Consider the following 13,731-nt stretch of genomic DNA (forward strand, 5'->3'; position numbering starts at 1 on the left):
CTTATGGTTTTGATTGCTGGGGGGAACTGTAAATGAATCCAGCAGGAAGCTACAGGCTTTGAATGCCCATCAAATGCAAATGAGAGAGCGTTCATGTATCTATCTCATTAGATTTCATCAGAATAAAAATCACAAAATATTATACAAGAGTATTTCCCACAAATAAATTTTTGGCAGAAAACAGAGCTATCAACAGCAGGAGGGAGAAAAAAAACCAACATGTTCATCAAGAGATGCTTTCTAAAGAGACAGCAGGGATGTTACCAAGGAAAGCATAAGGAGGAACAGATATAAAAAATCTTACTTAATTTTTCATACTGACAGCAGAGGCTTCAACCTCTTGAAGAGGCAGCATCTCCTACACTGGCAGAGTTTTACATATAAATACCAAGGAAAGGAGGTTTCTCGAGCTCTAAAGACAAAACATCTGTTTATCACTATAAACACAGAGAATTCTTACCTTCTCATTCTAAAGTATCCTCGGAAATAACAGCTAAATCCTCCGCCTGCCCAGAATAGGACAGGTACTTCATGTTACTTCACATACTGCAGATCGACTCTCTGGTAATTTCTCTTACAGATCAGGGCCAATCTCCTTCTTTCTAGAGCCATGCCTTTCCTCCTCCTCCTCCTCTCCTCTCTCCTCCCTCCCCCCTGAAAAAAAAAATAAAAATCAATGCATACATTTAAAATTGGAGGTTTGAAGCGCAACAGCAGCCACATGCCCAGTACATCGCAGACAGCAGATATCCTCTTCAGTGAAGTCTCATCTCCTGATGTCACGCGAGGTAGGTGCCAGCAGCCCTATCTCTGCAAAAGAGGGACATATTTTGTTTCCAGCAAATCTGTTTAAAAACAGTCACTGATTAGATATAATAGACTGAGCCAAAAATCTCCATTTACACTGCAGTGTAATTGAAATGAATTCATTTAAACAGCCTGTGAGACTTTTGGAAACGTGCAGCATTGGAGATACCAATTAAAAGTCCCATCTACCGTGGGTAATGAGAAGAGAGCAGGCCCTTTTTTTTTCCCCCAGCATTTAGGCATTCATTGTCCTGATTATTCCTCCTGGTCATGTCCCACCTGCAAGAGCTGCATTTAGAGGGACAGAGATGAAAAATCAAAGCTTTTTGATAGAGTTAGCCACAACCTGCCTGCCCCATCAGGGTACTAATGTGAAACATAAAGGAGCGTACTTCTCACTAGTAAATGGGGGTAGGGAGGGGGAACAACAGTAGGAAGAAGAGAAGAAATTAGGCAGTTACTTTTCCATACCAGTGACCCTAAGTATATTTTCAAAACAAGACATTAAAACAAAGAGTAGCCATGAAAGACACTGGATGAAATGCTGCAGCCACTGAAGGCTAAGAATATTTTGCCCAGAAACCATATTTTTCTGGGCTACTTACTTTTCATGATATCTGTTTATTCTACCTTCTCATCTCCTGCGCTCAAGTACAGCAGACACTACCACATGGAAGCACCAGCATCTTTTCATCCAGGGGCATCACAACACAATAGCAGAACTAGATCACCTTACTCCTTACTGATCAGCCTCACTGTGTGATCATCCAACCAATTCTACTCCTAGTTCTTATTAATGCACTACTAAGACAAGGACAGCATTCCACCCCATAATTTCCTCTCCAGTAATTTAGGGACAGCATGAATTTCTTACAGAGCAGCAACTGTGGAAAAAACAACAACTAATTCCTTGTTTTTGTTTGTTTGTTTTTGTTTTTTGTTTTTTTCCCCTCAGCCCTTAATATATTCTGTAGCCATGGTGCCTGCTACACCTGTAGATACATTCCTTCATTGCCCAGTGGAGTTTATAATTCTCTACATCACTCTGAACAGTTCCATTTGCCTATTCCTATATTATACTATATAGTTAGAGATACTAAAAGATACATTGATACTCTGAGTTACCAATTTACATGGATAGTCTGAGATGTGCCCCTCCTCCATTTGAATGTGTTTTTTTTTTTCACTTTCATGACATTATTATAACTGCTTAAACCACTTTTGTTGGCATTTTTTTTTCCCCTAAATTACCTTGTCATTTACTATCAGGAACGTTAACATGTTCATTAAATGTCTCAAGCAGCTTCTAGTTTTTGCTACCTGCCCGGTTCATGTTCCTACAGTTCAACAACATCCAACTATACACATTTTTTTTTCACTTGGCATATCTTAAAATACATTCAACTGCAATTTTATTATAGCATTACGTTGATGCACTTGCTCTAATAATGTATAAATAATCAATTCAATGCCTTAACAAAGAAGACATAAAACAGCCAACCCTCTGTTGAGTGCACCGAGCTGCAGTGACATTTGGTAGTCATGCATGGAAACATTTCTACAAGCTTCATTTAGAGGAGGTGGCAGGTTAATTGGGACAAAACACAAATGCAGTGCAGCATCCATAATCACCAGCTGCACCACCGCTATAGAGAAGCTTTTTCTGTAACAGTATTTCTGAGGTGTGCTCTCTTACCTTCCCAGGTGCTGTACTCATACCATGGCAGTTACAGAAGAACAAAGACTGGTATATGCTGAAACTTGTCAGTTGATGAAGTTAGCCCTGCAAATGGATTTAAAAACTTCTTTGTCAAAAAAGTGGATGCTTATCACTCAATTATTTTTATGTCCTCAAGCTGAATCTATTACTTATTCATCACAATCGTAATACTAAATTGAGTTACCAGAAGAGGTTGAGATTGCTTTTACTTTCCATCCTTCAAGGGCTGTGAGGCTAGATACGGCAGGTACTCTGAACCTGTTGCTTCAGGACCCCAGGAAGACTCAAGCCTTTCCAGTATCAAGTTGTTGACAAAGATGAGTCCCTGCCAGTAGGATCCAAGGACTACTTGTGTCACTGCAGTGAGGAGGACATCACGCAAGTCACATACAACCAAATTGCAAGATAACTGCCGAGCTCATGAGGGATATGCAATTCTACAAACCTCCCAAAGTAAACTCACAATTTGCGCTCCCTGAAGGCACTAAAAATCAACGAGAGTCATGGAATACTGGAACATATGGAAGAGTTTGCCACCCTTTGCACAAACACACAAGACACCATTACCCTACAGGGCTACATCATATTTATGTTTGCTATTAGAATGCACCTCAGTAATACGCACGGCCCCATTCAAAGTGAAGCATGGCAACACCTGGTGTTTGTGTGAAACCATCCCAGAAGGTTTACAAATTCAATTAAGAAAAAACGCAATGAGCTGTGGCAGGGAAGATAAGTGCTATACAGGCAGGAAGGCATTACTTATAGTGACAAATCTGCTGGCACCACTCAAGTGTCTGTGCCTAAAGAAGGAGACTGAATGTGACAGGAAAACAACCCTTAACAGAAATGTTATTCTTCTACTTTATCGAGATTTCTTAGTGAACTTTGGGATGCAGTTGCAATCACACATCCTTATCTGTTACATTTTAAATTGCTACTGCTTGCTTTCACACACGCACCAATCCAGTTGAAATGCAAAACTATTAAGATGTACATAAAGTCATGAGGTATCTTAGAGGCTCGGATAAAACACAGAAAATTTCAAAACTTCAGATTCCACTAAGAATGAAAAATAAAAATAATAAAAAAACATACCTGATGAATGCTTACATATGTCCTCTCAGAGTGCTCAGCCTCTGTCTGGTTCCCAATGCAAGGCAAAGAATCGTAGAATCACTGCAGTTGGAAAGACCACTAAGATCACCCAGTCAACTCATCAACCCATTACCACCATAGCACTAACCCAGGCCAACCACATGTAGCTTCCTTCCCACCACTGTGAGTGGAAGACTCGCACATTCAATCATCACAAAGCCAACCAAATGCATCCCTGGACTCACTTCAGCCTTTTCCAGCACCCACACTAACAACAGCCCCAAGGAGCTGTGAGAGAACACCTGGGAGCCAGCTTCAGCCTCAGGTACCATCCAAAACCCTTCCCTTTAGAGTTCCCTGTTCCCTACAGAGGGGAAGCAGAGACAGGCTCTCCTTCAAACATGTAGCTCCTTTCCTCTCCTCACTTTCCTAAAGAGGTCCTTGGGGTCCTGCTCCCCAGGCTGGGTGTTCTTTCCCTTTTCCTGCTCTATGCCATGTGAAAGGAAACTGACCACTCACAGAGGACTGATGCTGTCTTCTTGTCAGATGCTGTGTTGTGCAGTTGCACAGCATTGGATGCATTTTGCACAGCCCCACAATTTTAGTTTGTGCTATAATTAACAAATACTCATTGACATAGCAAAGAAATTAAACATTCTCATGCTATTCACATTATACATTATTAAGACAGGGAAGAGTCTCCTCCTAATGCTGCCTTTGAGCCACAGTTTACTTATTCCACTCAAGATAAATAGCACCCTGCTCTGTTTCCCTACCGTGACAATGTCTCTGTGAAGTAATGTGCAGCTCATTCTAATTAGCCGAATTTCATGCTCTCCTACTTTGTTATTGTTGAGCTCTTAGTTTGCGCTCTGGGCTTCAGTGCTTTTTTGTGGCCAAGAAAACACAGTGATTGCCACACAGGATTTCTGAACAGCGATCCTTGCTACAAAATAAATAAATAAATAAATAAATAAATAAAAACACCCAACCTCTACCTTGCTTCCAGCTCAGAAATAAGTTACTGAACCCAAAACCGAAGGATAAAATGAAGCGACAATATTTGATACACTCTGACACATGCTCCTTTTAAGCCTGAAAGTTCTGCTTAAGTCAATGTTCCACACTGTTTTTTCTTTTGTCTTGCTTAATTCTGATTACACCGTCAAATCATCTTGTTTCAGTCGTGGTCCTCTGCTTCCCTGGGATAATGTGGATTTCTCATATAATGATCTACAAAACCCCTTCAAATATATTGCTAGCATTCACTGTCACTGCACGTTTACAGGCAACTCTTACAGAAGCAGGTAAGCTCCTCTGTACAATTTCCATTGCAATATTAAAAAAAATATATCAATCCATTAGCCTAATGTAGTGCTTAGTATAACTAAAAAGGAAGAACAGTTAGCTTGCAATGTAAATAGCTTCAAACATGACAATTTGCAATGTCTTTCAGAGCAAAATATTTCACAGCAACTGCCTATCTGAAGCGTGGAATTATATTTAACAATTCCTGTGTTATGACTATCAGAAATATAGGATACAAGTAACAATTAAATGCAAAACTAAAAGTCCATAAGAAATCATGTACCTCTTCTTTCTTTGTATGTGCCAGGAAAAGAAACAGGTCCCTTGGAGAAAGGCTCAGCACTGGGTATAGGACAGGACTATCCATACTTCCCATCTTCCTAAGTCCTCTGGACAACAGCCAGAGGTCTGCATCTAACTCGACGGCTGTACTTGGAACTTAATACACAAAATACATTTTTTCAAAACACATTTTTCTAACTACTTTCCTCAGGGAAATACTTCCTGAGCATTTTCCTAACAGTCACAATCCCTTTGCAGGTTTTATTGATGGGAAACTTTTCTTTTTCCTTCCATTTTTTGGTTTTCTGCAGTCATGAAATCTAAAATCAGGTTGTTAGCACTTCATGGGATATTTTAATCAAGAAGGATTGTATGAATGTATTATTCATGTCCTCGTGGGGTATAGTCATTACAAAATCAATTTTGTTGTAGTTGAGTTAGATTTATGAAAAGGTAGGATATTGGATTTCTAAACTAATTACACAGGCAAGAAGTCGAGTTACAACTTTAATGGAAAATTTGGATCTCATACACTCATGTGGTTTAAATTTCCTTAATTCTATCCAAAGAACCTAGCAACTCAATCTAACAGCACCGCAATTTTCTGATGTCAATTTCCTTTTAGAAAACAGACGTTTATTTTACTTACCACTGCAGAATTTTGCAAGCAGGTATGTAGGAAGCATCTGTGTTACACCCTGGTGAGTGAATCACCACCATCTACAATCCTACCTCCTTTCCACCTCTTTCTTTTCTTTTCAAAGATCCAGATACCTTGGAAGCTGCTACGTTCCATGAGCTCCCAATCAGAAGCACTCTTGAAATCATTCAAAGGGAAAAGAAGAGTGATCTTAATAGCGCTGAAGGATGCTTTGCAGATGCACCAGTAATCAATACCGGTGAGGTTTTTCCTTCCCCAGAGGCAACAGAACTTACCTGAGGTAAACAAAAAATGCTCAGAGCACTGCATCTTACCTATGTGTTTTCGGGCTGTTCAAAAGGAACTTGTGTTCAGTCTCTCTGGGCCTGTCTTCTCTTTGCTCCAGTTTCTTCAGTAACATCTAATAGAACTATAAGGAGGAATACCCGGTCACACCTCGCATCCCCTGCATTTTATTATAGGAGCCAACACTCAAAACTCTAGAGTTTCCATGGAGAATCTTTGGCTTCAGATCAAATACAAGTGCTCTTCTGTCTTGAAAAGCACAATTTCTCAACTAAATAAACCCAACTCCAAACTTGAAATAAGTGCGAGAACTGAGAGAAGAGAGCTTATCACCTTCATCACCTTCGTTTTCAGGCATGGGTGGATCTACATATGCCAGAAGCACAGGAATAGCAAGCAGTTGGTTACAGGAAATGGTTGTAAACATTCATCAAACTAATTCATAAATACCTTTGCTTAAAGATCAAAATACTGAATTTAAAAGTAACCAGCCTTTTTTTTTTTTTTTTTTTTTTTTTTTTTTTTTTTTTTTTTTTTTTTTTTTTACTCAACAACCTGGAAAATATATTTCAACTGATGTACAGGTACAACTGATTTTGCAATATAACTGAAGCTTCAATATGACCTACAGTTTTCATAGATTTTGCAAGTCCTAACAGCAGAAAATGAACACGAAAATCAAGAACGTCAGATAAGCTCTAGCAAGTAGTAAAGAGATATGCTGATTCTTGAGGTTTCCATAAATTACTAGGTCTAGTCTAGTAAACGTCACACTGTAAGGACAGCTGAATCAAAGAGTACCTTTTCAGTCCTAAAACAGTATCGCAGTGCTTAACAATGCATAAAGCTACAGAAAAATCTACGCTTTAAATGATACTTCTGTGCTATGTGCCCAGATCAATAGTATTGATAACAAACTAACTAACGAGTGACTGCCAATTGCTATGTATGTAGAATCTGACAGATAACCATATCTAGTTGTATTGGAAGTGAATGAAATACTTGAACTAGTTAGCAAGAGTTGTAATAGCTCTGCACATCCTCTTGCACCAAATTCTCTAACTCGAATCAGAGGCTGCATGTACAAATCTTTTTGCAGTATCTGAGTTTAACTCACACTAAAACATCTCATAACAAACAATATAGTTCTGATGCCTGCCTTTGTATATGTATCTTCATATAAAAATATCCATATTTGCAGGACAACAAATAAAAAAGCAGACTACATTTCCATACAAATAACCCACATTTCAGATAATACACACTGTTTAAGCATACCAGTAATCCTGGCAAAAGCATTCCTACAGAATTCTTCATGCCACCTTCATAATAAAGTAAATTGATTAAAATGGGAGATGAGATGTTGGTACAGAAAGAATAGGGAATGGTGCCCTGAAACAGAAAGGTGTGGGGGGGAAAAAATGAAGATAAGATAAAATGTGTGCTCAGAGATAAAGGACATACTGCCAAAGGCACAGATCCAAGACAAAATGGTTCCTGAGCACATACATAACTCTACCGCTGAGATACAAGCCTTGTTTGTTTGCTTTTGCGGACAACTAAAGGTGACTGGCGTGAAATGCAGCAAATCTGAACACACGCTGGGTGTCTCTCAGGGCAGCAGCCAATGAGTGTTGGTATCAACCTTCTCACACTCTGGGCATGCAGCACACTCAACGTGTGCATGCAGATCGTGCTCCTTTGTGTACGTTTAGCTGAAATCGGAAAAAATGTCCCATGGTGTTCCACTGGATTAGGATCTCCTCTACAGTGCTTGGTTACGAAAGTCATCGGTGCTGTCAAGTAAATTTATTACGTATGGTGTATAACTTAGAAAATCACAATCTAGAAGTCTCAGTCAATACAAGATGTTAAAAAGCTGTTCCCCTAGTAAAAAAAGAAGACTTGCAAAACTTCATCTTAAAAAACTTTTCTTTTTCTTTTTTTATGGCCTTATCATAATACTCGACATATGTACTGTGTACAAAGCAAAGCCACGCTATGTGGTGATGCCATGATCCAGACAAGTTGTCTTTGCATATTAAAAACAGTTAAACGTTACTAATAAAACAAGAGAAATATTAAGCATTAAAAGACAGAGACTTTTCAGGGCACCATAAAACCATACCTTTCAGTCAAATTATTTGCGTTATAAAAAATGCTAAGCTGAAGAAAATACTCCAGAAGGAAAAGAAACAAGTAGAAAGCTTCAGGTGATTTTTGATTATGTTAAAAAATAAGTTCTATTTTTTCATAAAATATGCAGAACTTTGCAACTTAAATTCTATAAGTTACCTTCCAGAAGTTACTTGCTTTCTAATTTCACAAAACAATGAAACCTTAATTGGGTAGAAAAGTATCTGGAGCATATCCAGAAAGAAAAGAAATTATAGCTATTCTCATGTACACTGCACAGCATCTGTCAGGAGTTTGTACATACCTTCCCAAAGATACCACAAATTAAGACAACACTGCACTTGATTTCAGTGATTGGAAGTAATGTTCTGCAAATCCAAACTGGCTGCCTTGTTTATTTCATAGATCCATTTTCTACTGCTGAAACTCACCTTGGGAAATAAAGGGATGTATGGGGAGGCTCACCCTCTGAACAGATACAATTTCACTTGTCAGGATCTTCCTTTGCCTTGAATGAAAAACATTTCATTTCTTTGAGATGTTGTAGAATCTAAATCCACATGCAAGGGACATGATGAGTAGCCCTGCAATAAGAACGTACGGAGTATTCTAGCTACGTGGCCACCTCAAGGAACTTCAGATCTAAATCTGAAACCAGATGGAAGAAAGGAACATGTACTATACAAAATAATTTTTCATTTGAAGAGTAAATTATTACTCAATGGCATTATACATTGTAAATAAATTTTCTTTATCTGAAACTATAATATTTATGTATCTAATTTACAGGTGACAAAGTAGCATACTCTAAAATTAGAGTGCAACCAGCAAAACTATTAACTACTATAAACAATACCAAAACACAACTCAAATATACTTCAAGGAAACAATGGATACATTTTGGACTGGGGAAGGATTTCAATTGCAGATGTTGTTTTAAATACAGCTGTTAATTGTGTCTCAAAGAAATTCTTCAAGCTCGGAAACATTTTCTGCTTAGGAAGTCTTGAGTATGAACATAAAGACCAAGAATACACTACCAAATAATCCCTCAGTGGTTACTAGGGGGTATAGTAATAATAGTAAATGCTGAAATTGAAAAAAAAATATCATTTTCAATATCAGTGTTGGTGATGCAATAGACAACATACCCCCCTGGAGCAGAAACTAGAGAAAATATCGTGCCCTTTATTATCTCTGTGGTTTCTTATGTGTAATAGACAGCAGAAGAATTGCACTTATCGTAACATTACAGTGAAGTGTTAGATTGCAGCTCACCTTTTAAAATATTAGTGGCCATAATACTTACGATAGGTTGTGCATTATGCAAAGATGAATAAAGATGTGCATTTAAATTAAAAACGAGCAACCACTTACAGAACCAACAGTGAGGCTTAACATAACAAACATGCACTAACCCTACACTTAGGCAAAACTATGTTCTTCCAGGAAACTGTAACCAACTGTTGACCTTCCACAAAGGTAAAGGTTTTGTCCCTTGGTAATGCGTCTGGACTTTGTATTCGAATTCCAGTTTATTAGCTCATTGTCTGTAAATGTGCTGTTCCACTGTGATATCCTTTAGCTGCCCTTGAGCTTCTGCAGAATCTGCAATCTCACAGTCACTTTTATTTAAGGTTTTACTGAGCCACAAAGTAAGTCCCCTTCAGTACTACACAAATAGGCTTCCTTATTCATCCTCTTCAGGTTCCTGTGGTAAAATTGGCGTCTCCTCCTTTAAACAAGCACTAAAAAACCCAAGGATTGTGCTGTAAAGGTGATATTTGCTTTTCTCAGAAGCAATGTTATGACCTTCATCCGGGTAGATCTAGCAGAGGAAAAAGGAGAAGAGCAAATAGATTCTCAAAGGCCTTTCAAATATTTAGGGCTCTAAATTTCTTTCCCTGATCTTCAAAATGTTTTAGACTACAACAGGATGATAACATTAGTTTTATAGTATCAAGTAAAGCTAATAAAACTCAAAGCAAAATCCATTCTCTTAGAGTTTGGGACTAAAGAAAAAACAACCGCAGTGAGCTCCGCAGAAGTGAACAAATTTACATCCACAGTCTCTATGCTTACACCAGTTCACTTTGCTGGCATTTTCAAAGCTGTCCAGGCACTCAGACTTCACCATCATCAACAAGGACCGACTGCCTTGTATTTTTAGATACTTCTTAGTATCCTAGATTCATACAATTATTAGGGTTGAAAAAGACCACTAAGATCATCCAATCCAACCCCAAGCCACCCTTACGATGCTCACTAAAGATGTCCCTCAGTCCCACACATCCACAGTTCTTTAACACCTCCAGGGATGGTGACTCTAATCACCTCCTGGGCAGCCTGCTCCAGTGCATCACCACTCTTTCTGAGAAGAAATATTTCCTAATATCCAATATTCTAGGTGTTCAGTGAAAAATCTTTTTATTCATATTTTTATTTGTCCTGCCATCTCATCTAAAGCCCACCTTTTTCTCTCACAGGTGAATACGGGAAGTTTCATCTCAAATGAGATTCTTCCAAGTGAGGCTGAACAAGGTTTTGCATATTATGAAAAGCGTGCCTGGATAATAAAGCACTTAGTAGAGGAAAAAGAGCTGAGAAGAACAAAATTAGATTCTGGAAGTCCATAATAGCAGTAAGAAACAGGGATGAAACAATGTTCTAGCTGCAAACAGTTGTAACACTGGTGTAAGATACCGGTGCTGTGGCTGGGAGTGTCTTTCTCTGTAGAAATAGCAATTTGAGGTTAAATGTTGATTTGTTTTCACAGGAGGTGACACAGCTGTACATACCTGCATAGTGTAATTAACTCCCGCTTTTATTAGATGCTTAATTAGTTCTGCTGAATGCTGGAAGTGGACTTTAGCTGCAAGACAACATTTGGATATTATTAGAAAAAGTGAGGTCATATAAAATGTAGTCTCTGTCACTGCCAGAAGCGAGCTGAGTACCCCTCGGCCCAGAAATGCAGAGCCCACCCAGCAAAAGCCACACAGCCCCTAACAGCGGGCCTCTGGAGAAGAAGCTGGGACCCAGGAAAACTGCTGAACTGGCACTGTGCAAGGACTCCCCTTGATTTACACACACTGAGATAGATTAGATGTGTGTAAAACCATTCTCTTTGAGCATCGTGACAGTTTATAATTGTGTCAAGGGAAAGAACATCGGATTTTCTACTGCTTGCACAAGGTTATTATGGCCCATACTTCTTCAGGTAACGGACTTTCTGCAACATATCAGCAACTTAATCTTTGTGTGGTGAAAACAGCCAACTTTATTACTGTGTCCTCCCCCTGCAGAGTGCTGTGAGTGGGCTGGGCAGTGTCACTGGATGCGGTATTCAGTAAGAGCAGCAGCAATTACAGTCATAGAGCTGAACAGCCCGTGCTGCTCAGCCAGCCATCAGAATCCCAATTCTATCATTTGAGCTGCATCAAAGAACATTCTTTAGCTTCGCGTCAGTTAGGAGAGTTCAGAAAAATACGCGGTAGGTACATTTAAATCTAGAGTTATAAAATCTCTCTTGATTGATGCAACCTATAATTCCATTTAAAGTGCTTTAAGTTACTTTGATTTACTTACTCTCTGTCTGAAGCTACTGATGAAACTATTGGTGCTATTAAAAGGAACCCGGTAGCTCTGGCTTCAGATGCTTTGGCACTACCTTGTAATTAATTAGCTGAATTTAATATATAACTCCTCATTTGGTACTGTGCTTCACCAAATGTACTGACAACTCTTTCCTCAGCTGCAGAATCTCTATGAATTTAACAACCATTAAAATGTATGTTTTTCCATTAATAATTCACAGATTAACTTTCACTAGCAAGATGGTACTCCACAAGATTTAAACAAATTACAACACACAGCACCTAAAAGGTACAAATATTCAGCAAAGAAAAGCATCACCAGTTTAGAGTTACAAGTGACAGTTGAAACAGAATATCAAAGATCCTATCAGAGGAATAACCAAGTCGTCTTGCTGGGTGTTGCCTCCTCTGCCTGTTCAAAAAATCTCTGATTCCAGATGCAATTGCATCTGTGAATACTTACTGTCAGCTGTCCCATGAACTATTAGCAGATTTGCTTCTTTTAAACCATGAAGATTGTGTAATACACTGGATGCCTAGTAAGCAAACACACACAGAAGTGTAAGTGTATTCTGAAAGCAAAACTACCATTTTAAGTTACTTGTTTATGGTAACTTACCTGATAGGTATTTTCCTCTTTTGATGGAATACCAAGGTATCTTTCTGAAAAAGCTGATGCTGTGTAAGTAAAAACAAACAAACAAACAAAAAACAACAAACAGCAATAAGCCCTTGTGAATTCATCAAAATTTGTTCTATTTTAAAATTCCTCAGTTCTGACTTATGGCAAGGAGAAGCTATTTATGGCATTAAGTAGAACACAAGGTGCTCATTTAAAAACCAGAATCCATTAAAACACCAGTGTGGTCTGATCTCCTGCGCACTACAGCCCACATTCCATCTCCTGTACCCAATGCTTCACAAACAGAACCCGATATCCTGTGACTGAATGATGACGTGGTTGATATCCTAAGGAATTCTACCACTAACTTTAAAAGCTTCATTTTGCATTAACAATTGTGATTCAGGCAGATATATAGGTTCTAAGGAAACGGGGAACGCAACTGAATTTCAGTGGAAATGGAAAAAAGAACCCCTTTGATAAAAATCTGTGGTGTTACCAATAATGCATCCTGTTGTGTGTTTTGATAAACCGTACCCCCGTGAGCTGTCACTTAAAGTGAGGTGAGACTCAGCTGATATTGCTGCCTTATCTCCCAGTTATGATGAATTAAAGATATCCCAAAGGTGAAGGGTGGAGATTACTCACCATATAACTTCATGTCTGTAATTGGTGCCACCACAGCTCCACATTTGAAAAGCCGCTCACTAGATTTCAGAATCATTGATGCAATGTAGCCACCGTACCCCTAACAATGGACATACAGTTAATAAGAGATCTGAGAATTATTGGGGGAAGGGAACAACAAAAACTAGTAGCCAAAACCAAACAAAGAAGAAAAGGCTTTGGGAAACCTGACTACCTGGGCTATCCTCTCTCCCACAGGAATTTCAGACCGGGAGGCCAAGAGTAGCCCAGCACTGTACATATGCAGGAGTAAATTTAAGTCAAGAAAAAAATTTAAGTGAGCAGCAATACTTTTCATAATTCAAAGAGTATAAGAGAACAGCAACTCTTCTCTTCCTCTGTGCTATCTACTTTCTGTGTTGTTTAATATTCTGTTTGTATCTTTTCCAGTAGCTTCACAGTTTTAATCCTAGGACAGCTATTGCCACATTGTTTATTATTTATAGCATATATTTATTAAGAGCTTGGCTTAATTCTCCTAGGAATTTCTTTCCTTCATGATTATGCCCTCACTTCCAGCCAGGCTTTC

The 13,731-nt window shown here is 38.7% G+C and overlaps 1 protein-coding gene and 1 long non-coding RNA gene across 8 annotated transcripts in view; one reads left to right on the top strand and one right to left on the bottom strand.

Annotated features, from left to right (window-relative positions):
- Positions 1 to 11,951, top strand: part of LOC112532813 — a 221,769-nt gene extending 209,818 nt beyond the window's left edge. For both annotated transcript variants that reach the window (XR_005861366.2, XR_005861363.1), the window contains 4 exons: positions 2,512 to 3,950; positions 4,810 to 4,932; positions 5,980 to 6,156; positions 10,784 to 11,951. This is a non-coding gene — a long non-coding RNA (uncharacterized LOC112532813). The remainder of the gene's footprint in view (positions 1 to 2,511; positions 3,951 to 4,809; positions 4,933 to 5,979; positions 6,157 to 10,783) is intronic.
- The window catches only part of DPP10 (dipeptidyl peptidase like 10), a 362,759-nt gene that overhangs the window by 7,515 nt on the left and 341,513 nt on the right, over positions 1 to 13,731 (bottom strand). For 2 of the 6 annotated variants that reach the window (XM_422126.8, XM_046944119.1), the window contains exons 22-26: positions 13,164 to 13,263; positions 12,513 to 12,571; positions 12,357 to 12,429; positions 11,096 to 11,169; positions 8,974 to 10,125 (exon numbers count right to left, since the gene is read on the bottom strand). In XM_422126.8, coding sequence (XP_422126.5) covers positions 9,988 to 10,125; positions 11,096 to 11,169; positions 12,357 to 12,429; positions 12,513 to 12,571; positions 13,164 to 13,263 — 444 coding nt within the window. In that variant the 3' untranslated portion in view covers positions 8,974 to 9,987. Of the gene's footprint in view, positions 1 to 684; positions 811 to 2,503; positions 2,591 to 2,711; positions 8,882 to 8,973; positions 10,126 to 11,095; positions 11,170 to 12,356; positions 12,430 to 12,512; positions 12,572 to 13,163; positions 13,264 to 13,731 lie in introns of those variants that run through there. The other 4 variants (XR_006939924.1, XR_005861359.2, XM_004942973.5 and 1 more) reach the window with 4 other exon arrangements.

This window comes from Gallus gallus, chromosome 7, assembly GCF_016699485.2.
Source record: "Gallus gallus isolate bGalGal1 chromosome 7, bGalGal1.mat.broiler.GRCg7b, whole genome shotgun sequence".
Taxonomy (NCBI): domain Eukaryota; kingdom Metazoa; phylum Chordata; class Aves; order Galliformes; family Phasianidae; genus Gallus; species Gallus gallus.